Here is a 21,505-nt window from a genome sequence, read left to right on the forward strand (position 1 = left end):
ATCACAACTTTTCAGAAAAAGGTATTACATATAGATTTATGCAGCTGAAAAGCTTAAAGTGCTCATAAAAAAACTAGCGTATTAAAAAAAAACGAGGAGAAAGAATCACATAAAAAGGGATAGCTGCTATAAAAAAAGCAAGCTGGAAGTTATGGGCTAATAATATTTTTCTTCTATATCTAAACGCATAATTTCAGTAAATAAAATATTACAAGGTAGTAAGATTGGAGAAGAGGACGGTTTTCCCTGAAAGCATTGAGTAAATGTATAGAAAAGACTATAGAAATGTAAGGACCTGCTTCCTAGGTGATTCTCAATGAGGTTGGTATTTTAAGTGCTTTCCTAAAATATAACTGTGCTTCTGACAAAGTTGCATTGGAATAATCCAAGGCTGCATGTGGTATCATTATACAGTCATAGAAGTATCTGAAGTTTCTGAACAGTGTTAAATATTAAGTTATACTTCAAAATGGGAAAATGTGTCAAATCAGCAGGCTCCTAAATTGGCCTCAGTAATTTTATTTCATCATGTCTAGCTCAAGTGTGTTCACATTTTAGATAAGGTGTATAGGGGTAGAGGTGCGACACACTTCCCCCATCTCATAGACACACTAAGGGGAGAGATACACATACTATCCACTAGTACAGAAGCTCCAAGCACAGCTATGCAGTGAATGTGCGGCTATTTATGGAATATCTATATGCATTATTAAATTATGGAAGGAGATTCCCCAGAATTATACGGTACTACAGAACCCTGTTTACAATGGAGCAAAGGTCACACATGCTAGCTGTAGCTCCCCTCTCTATGGGACCAAAGGAGGTATCATGACATTATTGAATAAAGTGGCAGTGCTGATGTGAACAGCTACGTGCAAGTGCTCCAGAGATCTCTAAAGAAATGGAGCCCTAGTGAACACGCGCCACATGACCGATAACACCGGCACCATATGGACCCATTTACAAAAAATAGCAAAGACTTTATGAAGGCTTCATCGCTCTGTGTCTAGGAAATATTGGTGTGCAAGGGGTTCAGCTTATTACACTTTTAGAAACCTTAATTTCTTACGGCACATAACATCAAGCAGATAAAAAAGGCAAAACTTTGCTTAAAGGACTGTATGCGGATGAGCCTGAGGAGCTCCAGGCTCCATAAATACCTATGAAGCCAGGAGCCCCTCAGGCTCATTTGCATACAGTCCTTCATCCTGATGGTAGATGCCCTTTAAAGGGCAATCTTTTTTTCCCCACAAATCAATATATCTTGGGATGTAAAACAACTTTGCCTATTATATTTGTTACCTATATGCAGCATTTTCCTTGCCATAGCCCTCAGATTACCTCAGTGCTGCAATGGCTGCTTCTTTAACTGTGCTGATAGGCCCTGTGAGTCCGTAGTTTGTTTATAGTTTATCTGTCAGTTTCATGGGAGACGCTGATGCACCCTGCTCACATTTGAGGAGGTCATGTGACAGAGCTCTGTCACTCTGTGTATGTAGCTGGATGTGTTCAGAACAGTGGATACATATCTCCTGCACAGAATAGTGAGGTACAAGATCTCCCCTGTTCCCTATTAGTCCCTCCATCCCAGTCTGCGATTCTACAGAACTTTCTCTGTCTCTGTAGGCATCGTTCTTTTTTTTTACTAGGGGGAATCAAATATAATAATTTGGTAAAATTATTATAACTTTACAGTTACACTTTAAATATAGATTAAACTTCTAAAAGAAGAGTTTTTAATCTCTAATATACAGGCTAATCCTTCTGTGCACCTATTTGTGGAATAAGTTACATGAGTAGACTGACATAACCAGAGGCTCAGATGGTGCCTCACATGAAAAGTATAAAAAAGTGCACTCTAACTTTACCAAATGGCAGAATTTATAGTTAGCATTTCATTGTAAAGACTATTCTTTTATTCTGTAGAATAAATGGTCAACAATATGTGGCATTTCCTCATAATGATGCACAATTCCCCACAGAATGCTAATCTACATAGTCATGGGAGAAACCTTCTGCCTCACTTGACTTTCCCAAGATATAATTGATAGCTAAAAGGGTTTGCTCACTTTAGTTCCAGTTGTTTCATTTTCTTCTGCGCTGCATTCAGACTTATCTTGAGGTCATCTTTTGTACGTTCAGCAATCAGGCATCGCTGCTGTAGTTCCTCCAGCTTCCTATAATCTTTCTCATTTCCCCGGCCTTCTCGATACACCTGCAACAAGAGATTGGATCCTGTTGGCAATAGATTACTATAAAGGAGTGAAATGTAGTCACTGGATAGGGGCCAAGTCAGAAAGTAACAACTTCACATACAGAAGAAATCTTTGTTTGCTTCCTGTCGTTTTATGGTTTTTGCCAGGATAATTCCATAGGAGACTAAATGCTATGTAATATACCAACACATAAAAGGAATATTATTTGTGATGGACAAGATGAATTGCTTTGCCTCAAAAAAACACGGTTAGATATTCTCCAATATAGTCTGTGCTAGAATTTGGCTTTCTGGGGCTAAAGAAAATAAAAAGGAAAATGCTTGGTTAAAGGGACCTATCACAAAAAAAATCATCAGGGCTAGTTGTATTACTGCTTAGCAACAGGGGATTACTAGGGACTGGGATCATGTACAGATCATATGACTCCACTGAATAGCTGTAAGACTGTTTCATGCTTTATAAAAAAAAAAAAAAGAGAGGTGGTGCCTGATCGAATCACACAATACTTTCGTTTGGTAACTCATTGCTTGTTTCACCTTTGGGTACAATAATTTTGTTTGGAACTGATAAAGAAAGTGTTTGAAATATCACTTTTTGATGAAATAATCAAATCATTGGTGATATTCCCGATTCAGTTGTCTGTTGCTGAATATTTATACAGCAAAGAACTCTAACAATATAAAACAGTTTCCTTGTGGTTCAGTCCTAATACATTAAATGCATCTACATATGAATTTGAGCAATAATTCGCCAAGCATGAAGTGTGTATATAAAACACACATAAGCAAAATTGAATTTCTCAATCACGTTCCACACACTTCAAAGAACAGCACTCATGAATGCAAAACGTAAAAAGTTATAGGTAGAGTTTTACCACTGCTTCTACGCCGCAGTGAAATAATAGCGAATACGCCACCTCCACCCCATGTGGGCGCAGAGAGGGCATGGCGGCTGGTGTTGTCAGTCTTTACGCAAAACTACACCAGGTTGGACCTGGCGTAGTTTTGCTCATTAGCTGCCGGGTATATCAAGTTGCCTAAGCCTCTTTTGTATCTGTTGCAACAAAAAAGGGCGTGGCTGCTATTATAGCCGCAGGAGCCCCGGCACATAATAAATCTCCCTCACTAAATGTATATAGATGTAAAGAACTTTGTTTACCTTCTCTAGTTCTTCCTCTGCTGCTCGCTTGTCTCTTAAGGCACGTTCAACAAAGCTTTGCTTCTCAGCACACTCCTGAAGAAAAAAATGTAGTGTAACTTACTGTTATTTTCATCTGCTTTTACCTCATGAGCCAGACATTCCTGACCATAAAATGGCTGAAGAAGGAGGGTCATGTGATCTCTAACTGTCCATGAACAATCTTCAGTTAGAGGTCACATGACCCTCCTTCTGCAGCCATGTTATGGTCAGGAATGTCTGGCTCATGAGGTAAAAGACAGGAGGCTTCACTTTACATATCAGGAAAGCGCTGCAGAACTAATAACTTTAGTTATAAACGCTAGAGTTAACCTTTAAGAGAAAAAACACCACCATTGTGTTGTCATGCTGCTGCAGACCGCCCTTCATTACCCAGTGTGGAGGGGTGAGATATAAATTGGTTGTATGCAGTCATGGAGGTGGAGTGTTTAGTACTGAAGTCACATTCTTCTAGCATAAGTATCCTCACTTCGAGGTAATCGACGGTACCAACTTGCTCTCAAAAACTTTGGTGAATGATGCCATACACAACAGAAAGGACACTCCGAGGAGGGGAAAGCTTTATTTAATTGCTGAGCTCTCCGCCTCCATGACTTTATATAACCAATTCCTATCTTGTTACTAAGCACATTTTCTGGATGATGCCACAACACTGGAAAATGAAAAAAAAAAAAAAAAACCTTGATTCTGTTAATCTGCTTGACAGCCACAATGGTAGTGGATCAATTTCTGCTAACAGGTTCACTCTAAGTTGGTTGCCGTCACTGGAGACAGTAACCAACCCAATATGATAGAGATAAAAAAACATCTTTCAAGTGAAAGAGTAAATGATGTACATTAGAGATCTAAAATCTCCAATCAGGGCATTAACAATATTATTATTATTACCTTGCATGATGCTTTTCAGATTGTCGCAACATTAATCATCACAAGCCATTTTTATTCTATAGGTTTATAAATGATTCCTATGTCTGACACTGCTCATTTCTTAAAACAATGGGAAATGTTTAGCTAGACCACAGCAAGGAATTCTTTGGATTTTCAAAGCAATCTAACAAGTTAATGAGTTGCTAAGTAAATACTGTAGCACTGTTTTATCCTAGCTGAAGGACATAAGACTCTGTCTTATATCCTACAACAAATAAGATTATCGTTGCTTGTTGTATGAGCCACATATTAAGAAACAAAACTTCACAACCACAGGTAGACTTTTGAATTTTTTTTTAATTAAATTGCTGAGATTTTTGGAAGCTGAAAGCAAATTATCTTGCAGAATTCTTAGCAGTCTAACTGTATTCACACTGCAGTAAATGAAAAAAAGAATAACACATTCATCCACAGATTTTAACGTCATTTCTCAAATTATCCCATGTGTTAAATGTTACTATTTGCATTTAATGAGCACTAAATGATGCTTAATTCTAAGGGATTTCCAGTGACTATAGAATCATTCCGCTTGCATTGAAGTGCTCTATGCCTTCACTAAAGAAAAACATAATGTACTGTTAATCACTCTTATTTTAAATACATTTGTCAGAATCAAAAGGCAAGGATTTGCAACGTAACTCGAAATGCTCGAAATTCATCAATGGCACATACTTCTTCAAAATGCTAGGTGAATATCTAAACCATAAGTGATATCCATGAATAAACAAACAGCACCACTCTCGTAATATAGGCTGTGTGTGGTACTTCAGCACAGTCTTGTTCACTTGGATAGGAACAAAATAATAGCATAACCCAAACTTTGAAGTCATCTTTTTGAATTTAATTGAGAAGGTCAAATAGTAAACTTTGTAATATACTGTACTTCATTGAAGGGGCTTTTCCACAAACACAGATCGATCAACGAGCGCGGCGTTTGGCAATTTCAGTCTGATACATAGAGATTAATGGAGCAGAACGGTCCTGCGTGGCCATCTGCTCCCTTACTCTGACGGAGCGACAAGGGATATTTGGGACCCAATGTTTTCGTGATCTTTGGGGGTCTCAGCTCCGAGACCCCACTGATCAGCAAATTAGGTCCTATGCTTTGGATAGGGCCTAACTTGTGTTTGTGGGAAAACCCCTTTAAGCACAACATCTTCAGATACACAAGGACAGGATCTTTTTTTTATACCTACAGAATTTATCTCTCTAAGGGGATTAAGCTGTCCAGTGACTGCATGCAAATGGTTAAATTATTAGACACTAAGAGGTTTCTTTATCTGTAGATGTCAGTGGAGTACAAGCCCGAAAGCAGATTTATCAAAACTCCTTAAATCAGGAAGAATGTCAGGGGAGACACAGGAACTTCAATAAAGTATATTACAAGGTTCAATATTATCATCTACACTATTGATTTATGCAATTTTGTTGAAACTAAATACCCAATGATAACAGCATTTAATTAAAAAAAACCAAAACAAAAAAAACCAACACAAATAACTCAGAATTACATGTTCACCAACACTTACCCTCTGTAACACTGATATTCCACTCGTCAACTGTGAAATCTTTACATTACACAACTTTTTGGCAGCATCTACCTAAAATTTTATTTTAAAAAAAGTTATTTATTAAACCTAATATGAAACATAAACAAGAGAAAATAAATCTATAAATGAATACTGGTAAACCTTATTGACATTATGAAAAGAAGTTGAACAATGTGGTATTATGCGGCTATTGATTTCTCCTACTGTCACCTTTTTACCAGTTTATAAGACTGACGGGAAGAACTAATCCCATAAAAATGAGCTAACAAAGTGGCAGTAACAGATGTGTGTCCCTGCTTTATCCAGAATAGGGGACTTGTAATGCCTTTTATCACCGTCCCTTAGGTTCTTGTGGTCAAACACTCAGGAACTAATTATGTCAGATCTTGAGGACAAACCCGTTAAAGAAAATCTACCTTATTTTCTGGACTATAAGCCGCACATAAAAAACTAAGATTTCCTTAGAAATCCAAAGTGCGCCTTATAGTCTGGTGCGCCTTATGTATGGAGGAGGGCAGCGGACCCTACTAAAGGAGGGCAGCGGACGCTACTTACATAGGTCCCCGCTACCGGAGACAGCAGATCTCCAGCGGGAACTGCAGACCATGCGGCGTGAACAACAGGAGCCATAGCGCAAAACCAACTTCAGCCGCGTGGTGTTTATCTAATATATAAAGCTTGATGTGTGTCTGTGTATATCTGCACCGTCGCATTTACAATCACCAAACTTCGTACAGTTGTAACTCAGGAAACATCATTGTGAGCTGATATTTTCACCCTGCGCTTTCCAAAATCCACCAATTACCCACCATATACAGGAGCCATTGTCTGCTGCTGCTGCTGTGGCAGTTAGAAGCAAAGCCGTGATTGGTTGTTATTCTGCCACAGGTCATTAATATGAGCTCTGAGCGGTGATTGGTTACTATTTGCAATGAGTAGAAGACGTCACTGAAAGGAGACTGCCGGCGACAGGCCGTCACTGAAAGGAGACTGCCGGCGACAGGCCGTCACTGAAAGGAGACTGCCGGCGACAGGCCGTCACTGAAAGGAGACTGCCGGCGACAGGCCGTCACTGAAAGGAGACTGCCGGCGACAGGCCGTCACTGAAAGGAGACTGCCGGCGACAGGCCGTCACTGAAAGGAGACTGCCGGCGACAGGCCGTCACTGAAAGGAGACTGCCGGCGACAGGCCGTCACTGAAAGGAGACTGCCGGCGACAGGCCGTCACTGAAAGGAGACTGCCGGCGACAGGCCGTCACTGAAAGGAGACTGCCGGCGACAGGCCGTCACTGAAAGGAGACTGCCGGCGACAGGCCGTCACTGAAAGGAGACTGCCGGCGACAGGCCGTCACTGAAAGGAGACTGCCGGCGACAGGCCGTCACTGAAAGGAGACTGCCGGCGACAGGCCGTCACTGAAAGGAGACTGCCGGCGACAGGCCGTCACTGAAAGGAGACTGCCGGCGACAGGCCGTCACTGAAAGGAGACTGCCGGCGACAGGCCGTCACTGAAAGGAGACTGCCGGCGACAGGCCGTCACTGAAAGGAGACTGCCGGCGACAGGCCGTCACTGAAAGGAGACAGAAAGTAGCACCAAGCACCAATCCACACTGTAGCTATAGATGTAAGAGTAAAAAAAAAATATTTTTCACTTTTCACAAATATTCCCGGGATATTCATCCACTTAAAAGGTTTACCTTAGTGCAAACACTTGAAGTATAACAGTTAAAATAAAAATAATATATTATACATAGAAATATACACACACTTTAAGACCTCAGGCTGGGCTATCATGATGGTGATTATCCCATCAAACAAAAAAAAATTCTTCTCAACAAACACTATGATTGCTAGCCTCGACGTAGAGGCTCTATACACAAACATTGAGCACGAGCTAGGGTTCAAAGCAGTCCAACATTTTCTTTCTACTAAGAGCATCCAATTCCATGAACACAATGATTTTGTTTTGACACTTTTAAGATTTGTTTTGACGCACAATTATTTTTTGTTTGATGGGACTTATTATTTACAGATAAATGGCACAGCCATGGGCACATCGTGTGCCCCCAATTATGCTAATTTATTTTTAGGGTGGTGGGAAGCACAATATGTTTTCATTGACAACGATCATTACACCAAGCACATCCCCTTCTGGGGTAGATATATCGACGATATATTGATCTTCTGGGAGGGGGATGTTGCCTTGTTTGAAGAATTTGTAGCCCACCTCAATCACGAGGTGGGCATGAAATTCACCCACGAAATACACCCTCATCGTTTACACTTTTTGGATCTGACCATTTCCCTGGACCCTGATGGCCGTGTCAATACGGAGATTTATAGGAAACCTACAGCAACGAATAGTTTGCTTCACTGGGATACCTGGCACCCAATGCCATTAAAGAGGAGTATACCCATAGGACAATATTTAAGAGCTAGACGGAACTGTTCCACTGAAGGTCCCTTTCAGAAGGAATGTGATAACCTCTATTTGAAATTTCGAAGACGCGGCTATCCAAATAAACCCCTACAAAGAGCTTATCGTAGAGCCATACATACCTCCCGTGAGAGGTTGCTCATGGACACTCACCCTAAAGTACCCACTCAAAAGATTATTCGCTGTATAGGCACATACGACGGATACGCGTCCGAAGTCACACGCATTCTTAAAAAACACTGGCGAATCTTAAGATCAGATTCGGACCTTTGCCAGGTACTGACGAAAAATCTGAGCGTCAAATATCGACGCAGCCAGAACTTGAAAGACTACCTGGTAAAAAGTTACCTACCTACGGACTCTACACAACCAACTTGGCTGAAATATGATATAAAGGGATCCTTCCCATGTGGAAACTGTAATTTTTGTCCCCAAGTGTTAAAAGTTAAATCTTTTTGTAATCCATGCGATGGTCGCGAATATATGATTAAACAGTTTATTAACTGTAAAAGTACCAACATCATCTATATCGCTTCATACACAGCAATTTAGACGCCGGATTTCCCAACACCTCAGTTCCGTACGGACTAACGCAGATGTCCCGATTGCCAGGCACATGCACGAATACCATCATGGTGACCCTAGCCTATTAAAATTTTGGGGCCTTTGCAAGGTGTCATTGGGCCCGAGAGGAGGTGATCTGGATCGAAAACTCCTCCAGGTCGAAGCTAGATGGATTTATCAGTTGAATTCCCTGAGCCTCAAAGGGCTAAATGAAGGCTTTTCTTATTCTGCATTCCTGTAAGAATCAATTCTTCTATCATGTTGGACTTTCTTGTTACAGCACTCTACTTACTAATTATACACTAATAACTACATATCACACATTGTTAGGAGCCTTTTGAATGTCAATCATTTTATAAAATGATCTGATAAATGATCGATAAATGTTCTAGATGATTACGACAATCTAGAACATGTAAGTAAATTGAGTATAGTGGGATATCCAATTTCGCACCTTCCCCTCTTCCTTTCCTTTTCAGATTGAAACTCACCAACATACGTCACGCTTGAACATCTAGTTTATGACACAGTGATTGGTACTTACCTGTTCCGATGTATACACATAGCCTCCTGATAATTGATGGATGGACTTTGCTAACCGCAGGCTACATTATCTTATCTCCCTGGGCATGCGCAATACTATTCAGCAGATCACACTAAGTCCCGACGCATGCGCATAGCCGTTTGTCATCCGATGGATTCTATCTTTTCACGCACGCGCAGTATTCATTTGGTGATCTAGTACTAAGATTTTGCGCATGCGCGTACTTTTTACGTGTCGCGATAACTCGTAGGACTCTATCTTTCTGCACATGCGCAGTATTTACCTGGCTATTTAGTACTATTATTTCGCGCATGCACGAACTTTCAAAATATCACGATAACTCGCGGGACCATCGAATATGACAGCGGTGACATCATTATGGATGGACTTCACCCTCTGATGCCCTCAGCGGTTGGCGTCATCCAATGAGATATGACAGTAGTACCGTGTCACAGGTCAGTGCCAATTGTTGAGCACATACTCTGTGTTGATATTCCTTTATCCAATCGGAATATGCCATCTTGGTAACTGATTAACGAATAAGGTAAGAGGTACCATAAGTATCATTGGGCGTGCCCAAATATCACTGAACCAATGAGTTCAGAGTCACAGGGCATGCAAGTCACTTCCTGGATGTTATGCACCATCTTTGTTGACCTTTCAAGCGGCTAATGGTCGGCATAGTGGTCAACATCACAATGCTAGGCAACCCCATTGTTGACTTTGAGCTATTGGTGCTAATTGACAAGTAGTCCCACCCTGAAGTGATATATACCTACCTAGGCTCCTCCCACAAACCATTAGCCCCGATCCCCTGATGACGTTGGTTATCCGGCGAAACATGTCGGGGGGGGCTATTGTCTGGCTTTTAATCTGACTTGTTTGAGGTTGCCTCTGTAACGGGTCACTGCAGAGACCCGTCGATGTACCTATAGGCTGAGTGAATACCCAGCATTACGAATGATATTAGGTTAACCAGCAGCCTCAGACTTGCGGATTTTAAATTCACGAGTGTGATTAATAATCTATTATAATTTTTATAGACATAATAAAAGTTATGTTTTAGGCCTGACCGTTAAGGCTCTATCCTGTCTTAGGACAGCTTTGTAAATAAATCAGTACCTTGCCTTGGCAGTCCTAAAAGGGCTCTTTCTGTGATTTGTATATTTCTATGTATAATATATTATTTTTATTTTAACTGTTATACTTCAAGTGTTTGCACTAAGGTATACCTTTTAAGTGGATGAATATCCCGGGAATATTTGTGAAAAATAAAAATTTTTTACACATACATCTATAGCTACAGTGTGGATTGGTGCTTGGTGCTACTTTCTGTCTTGTTCAAATTTGCTGATACAGTTAAGCACCTGTATGTCGCCATCAGCACGCCCACTGTCCATTTCATATCAATGTTAATGTCAGGGTAGTGCTGCGATAAAAAAAAATTTCTTTTAGTCACTGGAAGGAGACTGCCGGTGACAGACAGTCTATAGATACATATAAAATATTTTTTGTTAACCTATTCTATTTTGTTGTAGCTAAAAGTAGTTATTTAAAATCCCAGGCAATGCCGGGAGCTACAGCTAGTCTTCTTGTATTTGTTATCCATGGCCTCCTTTTTTCTAAAGTCAACTTAAAACTATGCAAATGAGCCAGAAGGACTCTGGAGGTGTTACCAGAATCCCCGAATGCTCTGGCTTCACAGGCTTTCACCCCCATCAGCCAACTCCCCAGTTCCCTCAGCAGTTCTCCCATCCATCTGCCGGATGTAATTTCTCACAGCAGCAGAGGAAGTTTCAGGACACAGTGGGAGGTGGAAGTGCACCTTGCACAGTGTATCTTCCTGTGAATCTGCAGCTTGGCAGGGCTCTGGTAATACCCAAAGGAATCCTTCTGGCTTATTAGCCTAATTAAAGTTTATTTTAGAAGGAAGGAGGCAATGGATAACAAATCTAAGAAGATTATGACCATCACAGTGCCTGGATCTTTGAGTAAGTGTCCCTGGTTTACCATGCTTGATTTTGATGGTAGATTTTACTTAAAGGGGTTTTCCCACAAAAGAAAATTCTCACATTTCAATCCCCTAGTGATGTTAACACAATAAAGATCATTTTAACCCCTTACTTTACAATGTTACTCAGTGTTATTGCTGTTTTAGATCCTATCACTCTCCATGGTGCTCAGTGCAAAATCCCAGGGTGTGGGCGAGGCCTCTCTAGCAGACACATTATGAACCATCTAGTTCTGTGGGGTGACAATGTGGTTAGATTATCGGGATACAGGTGTTTATGCACTTTCATCTGGCTTCTGACATTGTACTGTCACAGAAAGAGATTTCTCAGTCTCAGTCTGACATGTGCCTGCATCCCACATCCCCCGGTTCACTTATCTCTTTGTAGCTTGTAGTTTGCAGCTAATCAGTGTTTGAAGTTAATCAGTGTCTGTGATCTCCGTGCAGGCACAAGACACAGAAATCTCATCTGCACAATCTCGTCCAAGATGGCCGCCTCCCGACCCTAAGTCTTAAATTACAGGGACAAATCTAGGGGCAACTGAAATTGTGTACAGCAGAACTGATAGAGACAGGTTGGACTTGTCTGTGAAATGCTGTATTTTTGTTAATAACAGTGAAATAGAGAATGTGTTATTTTTATGTGCGAAGTACATGTAAGAAACTTGTCTTTGTGGGAATATCCCTTTAACGGATTTGTCGTCAAGATAGATTTCCTTGGACCTCATCTCACAAACTGCTCCTTCCAAATCTTTTAGTACTACAAGAACATGATGGATAACCCACTTCTATCTCATTACCCTGTTAGTCGCCTGTACAGTATACAAACCACAGGCAAGACATTTTTCCATATAGTTTATACATTATATACTGACTACTGCACTAATCCCATACACTGTTTAGTAACAAGACAGTGCTGTGTAAATTTTAAGATAAGCTTAATACGCTTCAATGAACCTTACAACAGTTGTCCCTGCAATGAAATCACTTATTTGCATATTTTCTCTAAGAAGCAGCTTATACATATCTCTAAAGTCCACTTTGTTGTTTTACAGAAGCATTTTATTAAATGGCTGTGTACAAAGAAATATTTTTTGAGGTTTAAGCCCAGATAAAAGGATTAAAAAAAGGGATTATATTAATAATGAAAAAAACAAGAAGCAAAGGAAGACACAATGTAAGCAAAAGAGAAAATGGTTTTATACTACTGGGAACAAAAACTGGGAACTTTCTGAAGAATTTGGAATACTACTGGTCAGGTATTTGAGTACACCTGTAGGTTGCATATGCCATATAATTATTTTACATACATAAAACAGAGCTATAACATGGCTAAACAGCCCATCTTACTTGTTGAATGGAGTCGATTTCACTTTTAGCTGAATCTACAAGACTAGTGGTCTTCTGAAAGCATTACTTTGGCCACAGACCTTGGTCTTCGTATAAAAGACCTGACCACTGAGCGCAGTGAAAAAGCTTTATAGCAACAAGAGAACCTAATTTTCTGCCTTAAAAGTACACATGCCAACACATAAGAATGGAGTAGTGTTCACTTTCAGTTACTGGTACATCTAATAACATAGCTACGGAAGTTACTAAATCAGATCTTATTAGCCGATCATAAATTATATTTACCCTTCATTGCTTGCTACAGGTAAACCTTACTGGTAAGATGCACCTATCAAGTACTCCCTAAAGATGTGAGAAGTCTGGAAAACAGTTCTCTTGATGCCATCAAAGGCTTTGATGACATTTTTTTTAATTATTTGGCAATCAGTGTTATGTTCTTATTCTAAATTATACAGTACAATGGACCCTTATTATATGTCACTCAATATGTCAAGTCTAAAGGTATGTTAAGGACTCTTTGCACTTTCCAGATGAAACCAACTCATTGCAGACCTACTTCAGAGAGTAGCATAAAAACTCCTATTTTATACAGTGTCAGTGCATGGAATAGCATGGTCTGCTATGCTATTCAATGCTGGTAAAATGTATCAATGAGCGCAGAGGAAGCTTGTCAGTATAATGTTGACATGAATTAGGCTCCTTACACACGAGCAAATGTAATGCATCCACTCGGATATGTGAGTGTGTCCAATGTCATTGTGCGGCCCTAATTTAAAAGGCCATTTACGCTAGGCATTACCTTGCCCTTCTGTATGGTAATGTACATTTACTATAGGCAAAGTAGCTTTCTCTGGGCAGCAACAATGTGGGTGCTTTCTTCCAGGTTCCACTACAGCAGAACAAAGATGCAATATCAAATCCAACTCATTGGCTTGTGTGGTGCTGTCTATAGAAGGAAGCAGCTACGGTTTTTTAACTCTCTTATAAATTTCCCATCATAATTTACTGTAATACATTCAGAATTACTGTAGATTTTGTCAAGTTGGGTCTTAGCCTAAAGGGCCCTTATATTCTACATGTACTTGTTATGCATATTGCCAGTACTAAAATGCATAAATAATAAAAATAAAAAGAGCACAGGATTCCAGAGTCAGCGTTTTCCTGTTACTCTGGATACTAGAAATATTCTACTTTTATATTCTATGATAAAACCTGTACAAATTGCATTTTAATTTTTGCACTTGAACAATAACTAAATAATGAATGAAATAATCTGTGGTTCGTGACCCGCCGAATATGATTTCACTTCTTAAGTGCTGATCGTGTACAATTTAGTATTAGTATCTGTCTCATGGCAGCACTAGATGAAAATGGACTCAATTTAAAAATATTCGTCCTGCAAAAAAACAGAAACTTAACTTTTTTCTTCCCTGCCTGACTTTTTAGTAATACTTTGTAGCTTTAATATTTAATGAGAAGGCTGCAGACATCAGAATCTGCACAATCGCAAAGTTCCCCTCTCCAAGGAGTTTGGGTAAATCTTTGTTTCATTATAATTATAAGCTACATCGGTTACAGCGATGCAGATGACCCTCTGAAAGCCACGGATTACTGTTCATTTGCCGCACGACACTATGTGATTCATAGTTTAACCACATTGGAGAAGGAGCTGCATTTAAAGCAGACAAAATGCTGAACAGAAATGAGACATGTTATTTAGTAATTTATACTCTCAAACTTCATGGGTACTCAGAGTTTTAAAACATGTCTGTATAAGTAGTGCTATCTGTGAGAAGTCGGTTATAGAGCAGGAAGACTCAGTACAAGATTTATTTTATGCATGTAAAGGGAACCATTCAAGTGGTTTTCTACCTTAAACTAAAGGAAATCAACCACTCAACTAACACAAAAAAACCTACAAATATCTCTACTCCTCTTGAGGTTGATCCTGGTACTGTCCATCGCTAGTCTTGACACGCCAGGATCACCTAGAAAAGAACGTTATAATTAGCAGCACAGAGCACGGGCAAAAGAATTTCCGGCACTTTGGGCTACTTATTATGCACGCCTTCGCCATCTGCCTCTCCCATGTTGGGAGCATGGGAAAGGGAGGTGACATCATGAAGGTGGCGTGCATAATTAGCAACCATGACCAGTGGACATCTTGTCCCCGCACTGCTAATTATAACTTTCGAGGCATGTCAAGACAAGCGATGAACAGTGCCGGGATCAAAATCAAGAGGAGCAGGGATGAGTATTTGTAGTTTGTTTTGAGTCATTGATTAGCTTAAGTTCTCTTGCTAAAAAGTCAAGTTATAGGTATTTAAGATTGTTGATTATGACCTGACCTAGTGACTGGGGTAGGGAGTAGCTTCACATAGCTCAGTCATGCACTCACAGGGCAATGCATTAACTAAGATCCTCCCCATCCCTGACTTGTTAAAGGATATATGTAGATGCCAGTGTCACTTCGGAGATCAGCACCTATCTCTGATACAGAGGTCCGCTTAAAATTTTCCCCTCAGCCTGGATGAATGCACTGCTAATGAACGGCCATTCTCTATTCAGCTCTATGGAAGCACTGAGTGTATAGTCTCAGGTCCCATATAGTTTATAAGGAAAATGGCTGCACATGTGCAGCACTCTCTTCATTCAGCCTGACAGCGTGAAAGAGGCCCTCCGTTACAGAGATAGGTGCAGTAAGACGCAAATCCAACATCTATTTATGACATGGTTAAGATTGGAACACCCCACTTGCATATTCCAAACTAAGGTTTTAAAAGTTTATACCTTGAGTTAACAGCAACAGAAATCTTAGATAGCAGAGCAATAGTAAAGTTCTTTGTTAGGCTGGTAAAGCTCCTAATAATGTTCAGTCCAGTGGGTTGTCCTAGACCAGTGATGGCAAACCTTTTAGAGCCCGAGTGCCCAAACTTCAAACAAAAGCCACCCTTTATTGCAAAGTGCCAGCACAGCAATTTAAGCAGTAATTATTTCTCCTTGTTCTTTGACAACTTTCAATCGTTCAGCCTCCAACGCAGTTGAAAGGAGGAGGGCAAATTCACCTATCATTGTAGGAAGATTCTGTAGGAAGATTCTTTGAGTTCTGTCTGGTGAACTTCATGCTGGGGTGATGGCCTGGGTGCCCACAGAGAGGGCTTCGAGTGCCGCCTCTGGCACCAGTGCCATAGGTTCGCCACCACTGTCCTAGACAATAATTGACTGCACCCTCTGTATATGAAAGCTGTCTGCAGAATAGAAAATGATGGGTTCAGAAAATTTCTTTCAATATATTGTGTGTGAGTAAGTAACACCTAAAGGCTAGAATAAAAGTATGTCTCCTTGGCTTTAAGAGAAAATAACCATTATACGTTAAGGCAAATTTTGTTTAATGATATTATAATAGTCCTCACTAAACTAAATTACAATATGTGTTGTTCTTAAGGAAATGGCACTAAGCACTTATTAGGGATGTGACAAGTATTGTTCCCAATGTATTTTCACATATAACAAAGTAAATGTGAAAGATCTTACCTCCTCATTTTATAATTCATATCATCACTGATATGATGCGATTTATAATTATCAATACAGGAAGCAGTCAGACTACATGGAGTTCCCATTACTGTTCACTGAGAGCATGTATTTCAATATCCGATCAACACTACCAGTCACACATATTAGTTATCTACCTCCTTCCGCGTTCTTGCAGCAGCTTCTTGAATTATCTTAGCAATTGCCTGTTTCATAGTTTGTATTTCTTCCTCCTTTTGCTTTTCTTTGAGCAGCGCCTGCAAATGACATGACATTCACCCGATAAATCACATAATGTACTATAGAAGAAATGTGAAAGCCAATACAACATCTACCCTTTTCATGAGCACTAAAATTTGTGAGGAAATTGTATTCCACATGGAAATCCATGTTGCCCCTGAGGAAAACAGGTACAGAATTTTCCACTACTGATTACAACTCACCAGCCCATTAAATTCCAAAACAATGATGGAAATCCACAGGACAACCACGGACTTATTATTCACTGGGTCAACACACTTTTTAAATAAAGTAATGCAATCATTTATTGACAGCACCTAAAATACAATGTATACTGTTCCTTAGCATAAGCAGATGAAGAAGAATACCTCTAATAGCAATACAAAAAGTATACACTGGATAAAAAAGGGACTATGTTTATCATGTACCCCCAAATACCTCCAAACTACTAATACTACTACTGTTATAGTTGCAGTACAAAATGTCATTTTTAAATACAGATCTCAATTCCCATCTGTAACAGGTTCTGTTTCACCTACAAACACAATCCCGATATAAACCTGATGTATTAAAACAGAGGTTCTCCTCTTTAATATGACACCAGAATTGTGTTTCTAGATGCCATGGTTCAGGATATGTTTCAAGTGAGTCCCCCTCCAGTCTGGTCAGGTAAAGGCAGTATGAGGGAGGTGCAGAAAGTCAATGCACCCTCTGCCTCTGGTAAAATTGTCTAAACCTTTACCAAACTATAGTACAAATTTCCAGGTTCACTTATTTTTTTTTAAAAATGGGAAAAATTACAAAATGCTTATTTTTAAAAAAAAATGTAATTATTTGTCTGCTAATTCTATAAAATTTCTAAAAAGGATAGAAAAAAAAATAAGAAAAATTGTTATGATATGTACTGCAGTTCCAAAGATATCACCATAAATTGCAGGATTTATTTTAAATTGATCTTCAATTAGGATAATGAAAGTTTTTTTGTGACACTAATTATGACACATCCAAGACCCGTACTTGTTTTGGGAATGGAAGTCCACTAACACCCTCCACGCGTTTAGGAGGAACAGAGAGTGTGCTGCGCATGTGCAGCCACTTACCATTAAACTCTATGAGAGCACAGAGTTTAGTCTCCGCTATTTTCTTTGCTCCCAAAGAGGCGAATGGAGAAAGGCTGTGCATGTGTTGTACTCTAGCTGCAGGAAGGGTCTCAGAGGACTCCTGCATCTATCAGATATTTATAACATATCTTGTGTATTTATGTATAATATAAATTAGATGGGAAAACCCCTTTAATGAATTCAAGATCATCAGGTGGAGGTGTGAAACTATTCCCGGAATCAGATGAGCTCTGCCATCTCTACACATCTTACACAGCACGGTCACGTCTATAGAACTGATCTACAAACAGGCCATGGCCAATCATGCAGGGTCTGATATTTATTTATACTAATTCAAAAATAATTAATAACAATAATAAAAACTGTTTATGAGTGTGGGGCGTACATTATGATAGAGAACACTGACTTTTTTCTCTGGGAGACAGAAATTAAATTCAGATGTAATAATGACATGGATATATGGGGTCTTTTCAGCTTTTCACTAGTTATAGGGATATTCCGAAATATGAACGTCTGATACAATAACCCATAATGCTATGAATAAATGAATATAACAAAACTCAGATGTCATTACTCACAGAATGGAGCTTTACCTCTATGCGCACGTTATAGTACGTCCCTGTGGGTAGATACTTCCCGCACCAGGACGTTCTACAACGAACGGAGCCGGCACCTTTATATTACAGCTGACACCTCGCTGTAACACTCGCGATTGGAGCCGAGTGTTACCAGTGAAAATGGTGAAAAACCGATTTTGCACAGTTTTCTTGTGGGCTTGGATTTTACAGCTTTTACTGTGCGCCCCAAATGACAGGTCTGCGTTATTCTTTGGGTCGGTACGATCACGGGGATACTAAATTTGCATAGGTTTTATGATGCTTTCATACATTTACCAAAATTTAAAACTCCTGTACAAAAATTTTAGGTGTGATTTTGCCATCTTCTAGTGCTAATAACTTTTTCAAACTTCGGTGTACGGAGCTGTGGGTGGTGTCATTTTGTGCAAATTTTGATGATGTTTTTAATGCTAACATTTTTAGGTACTGTGCGGCATTTTCGACTTTGGGCGCTATTTTCCGTTACGGGGTTAAATACATTGAAAAAAACATTAATATACTTTGATAGATTGGGCATTTTCGGACGTAGCGATATCTAATGTTTTTATGATTTTTACTGTTTAAATTTATATCAGTTCAAGGGAAAGGGGAGGTAATTTTAATGTTTTTTATTATAATTTTTTTTAATTTTTATTATTTTTCAGACTACCTAGGGTACTTTAACCTACAGTATGGCAATATATGGGGATTTTCCACCTCATTGATTAAAATGTGCGAATCGCACATGGTAATGAATGGGTTAAAATGAGACAGCCTCGGGTCTTCAGAAGACCCGCATTACGGGTATTATTATTACTGTTACAGCACGCGTCGGTAAGGGGTTAATTTTTATATGGATTATGCGGATTCCTGGAATACCCCTTTAAGTGAACCTGTAAATTGTTGTGAAGGTATTTGTGAGCTATTGTTTTTACATTGCTCCTCCAACTGATGGATGGAGAGTCTCCACATTCATTCCCATCAGGCTCCCTGAATTTCACAGGCCACAAACTACATATCCATGGTCTGTTCGTAGCCCGTGTGTCATTGGTGTGTGCGGACAGTAGAAAAGACTGCCCAAGCAGTATACACAGCCAAGAACATGACTCTCTCTTTGTGTGGGCAATGAATTTGTTTGTGCGCTATCCACTGAATTAACAAATAGAACATATACAAAACCAATGTGCATGAGTGCCCACATCACAACGCTAACAAAAATGAATAGGGAAATCTGACTTCGGATTTACTGAATCTGACTTCAGTAAATATCCAGAGCAATCGACCAAAAAAAATTTAGATTTTTCCTAGTTCCAAAAGAAATATGTTAAATATGTGACCTAAAAGATATGTGACAACCAGTAAAATCTACTGAATGGGAGTCTGTGAAATAAAGAACAAGGTCTACCGTATTTAACACATGCACAACAAAATAGACACATATGAATATAACTGAAGTCCGCAACAACTTCCCGCAGCTTGCAATTGCTGACCTCCCTTGAACAGGAAGGTTTCATTTACTATTGGGCGAGAGCCAACAGTCTGGTGTGCTACAGTAGACATGGTAGCAATTACGTAAATTGGAGTGACACTCACATAAGATCCCGTGCTAGGAAACACATTAACTCTTTAATTGAAGCCCGAGTGTCAGCAGACATCAGCTAATGCACAAACAAAGTGACATAATGTCTATGAGAAGTAGATTAACAAACAATTACAAAAATATGGCTTATCATGCTCTGTTTAACTCCCACTGCCTTAGATATGTCAGGCTTTTAGAGGTAGTGATCCATTAGCCTATCCTCAAAACTCAAGCTGTCTTGTGGTAGGAAAAAAAAAAGATGACAACCATGCTATAATGGAACAATATTCTTGCTTTAAAAGAGCAAGGAAATCTAATTTGGAAAAATAAACTTAAAGTAGTATAGAGCAGCATGTGAAGAGGGAGAGAAGTTGAGCTCTGTGATATATGGCATTATGTGACATGTAACATTTTCTGGGTATATGTTGAAAGGATTAAGTAATACCCCAACCACCCACATTAAAAGACATCTTCCCCTTTAAAGGGAACCTGTCACCAGGAGACCCATTTTTAGCACTCCCCCAGTTCCCACAGAGCATAGTACATACACTGCCAAAGTGTTTTTGTATTAAAAATTGGTCTTACAGAAAAAAAGATATGTTATATTGTACCTTTCATTACCTTGTGCTGTGTGACTAGGCAGCTGCCTTTTGGGAGGAGCTGGAAAGGAACATTTTCCCCCCCACCCTTGGGGAACAGCTTCTCCATGTGACCTTTTCAAATATATGAAAACACCCATCACTGGGCTTAGCGACGCCCCCTGCTGCTCTACAGCCAATCCAGAGTGAGGGGAGTTATTCATATATTTGAAAAGGTCACATGTTTCCCAAGGGTGGGGGGGGGGAGAACTGCTCCTTTCCAGCCCCTCCCAATTAGCAACTGCCTAGTCACACAGCAGATGCTAATGAAAGGTATAATATAACATATCTTTTTTTCTGTAAAACCAATTTTTTTTATACAAAAACCCTTTGACAGTGTATGTACTATGCTCTGTGGGGACTGGGGGAGTGCTAAAAATGGCTCTCCTGGTGACAGGTTCCCTTTAACTGAATCTCTAGAGCGGGGATCACAAATGGACTGGACTCTCACTGCTTCTGCTAGGGAGTCCTCTCAGGATTTGGCTTTTCAATCCAAAAATACTACTTCACATGTCACCCAATTGTTGACATATCTCAATTGTTGATCGTTTTTAAAACCCAATCTCCACACCATATTTTTCCACAAGCCTCACTTATTTGTGCAGATCTGTGGTACCAGCCCATAAAAATGACATTGTTAGATGGCATGCTTATATCTAGGGTTGCAAAACATATCACATTTCAATACTATTTCAATAATTTTGCAGAGCTATGGGTGATATCCATGGAGGATATTAATATTAATTCTACATTTTATACAGTTTCAAGTAGAAGTCAATGGTCCGAGGTGCATAGAGCAGCTCAGGGTTATTACAGATGTCCAGTATGAAATTATGAGTACAGACTAGAACTCTGATGGTTTAAATGTTCTTCCTTATATCCTAGGTAATATGAAATGGTGTTCAAAGGTGAATTTAAAGCAGTTTTCCAAATCTTCAGACAAGCAAGTAAAACATTTTTTACAAGCAGGAAACATTTAACCTCTTAAGATTTCTTAAAGTGA

At 39.6% G+C, this 21,505-nt stretch overlaps 1 protein-coding gene across 3 annotated transcripts in view; it reads right to left on the reverse strand.

The window, feature by feature from the left end:
• Window positions 1-21,505, reverse strand: part of SCLT1 (sodium channel and clathrin linker 1) — a 105,187-nt gene that overhangs the window by 30,835 nt on the left and 52,847 nt on the right. For all 3 annotated transcript variants that reach the window (XR_011849201.1, XM_072119401.1, XM_072119402.1), the window contains exons 14-17: window positions 16,487-16,585; window positions 5,870-5,941; window positions 3,375-3,449; window positions 2,070-2,215 (exon numbers count right to left, since the gene is read on the reverse strand). Coding sequence is in view for 2 of the 3 variants with exons in the window: in XM_072119401.1 (XP_071975502.1) it covers window positions 2,070-2,215; window positions 3,375-3,449; window positions 5,870-5,941; window positions 16,487-16,585 (392 nt within the window). In the remaining variant the exon portion in view is untranslated. The remainder of the gene's footprint in view (window positions 1-2,069; window positions 2,216-3,374; window positions 3,450-5,869; window positions 5,942-16,486; window positions 16,586-21,505) is intronic.

The sequence above is a fragment of the Engystomops pustulosus genome, chromosome 1 (genome assembly GCF_040894005.1).
Source record: "Engystomops pustulosus chromosome 1, aEngPut4.maternal, whole genome shotgun sequence".
In the NCBI taxonomy this organism is placed as follows: Eukaryota; Metazoa; Chordata; class Amphibia; order Anura; family Leptodactylidae; genus Engystomops; species Engystomops pustulosus.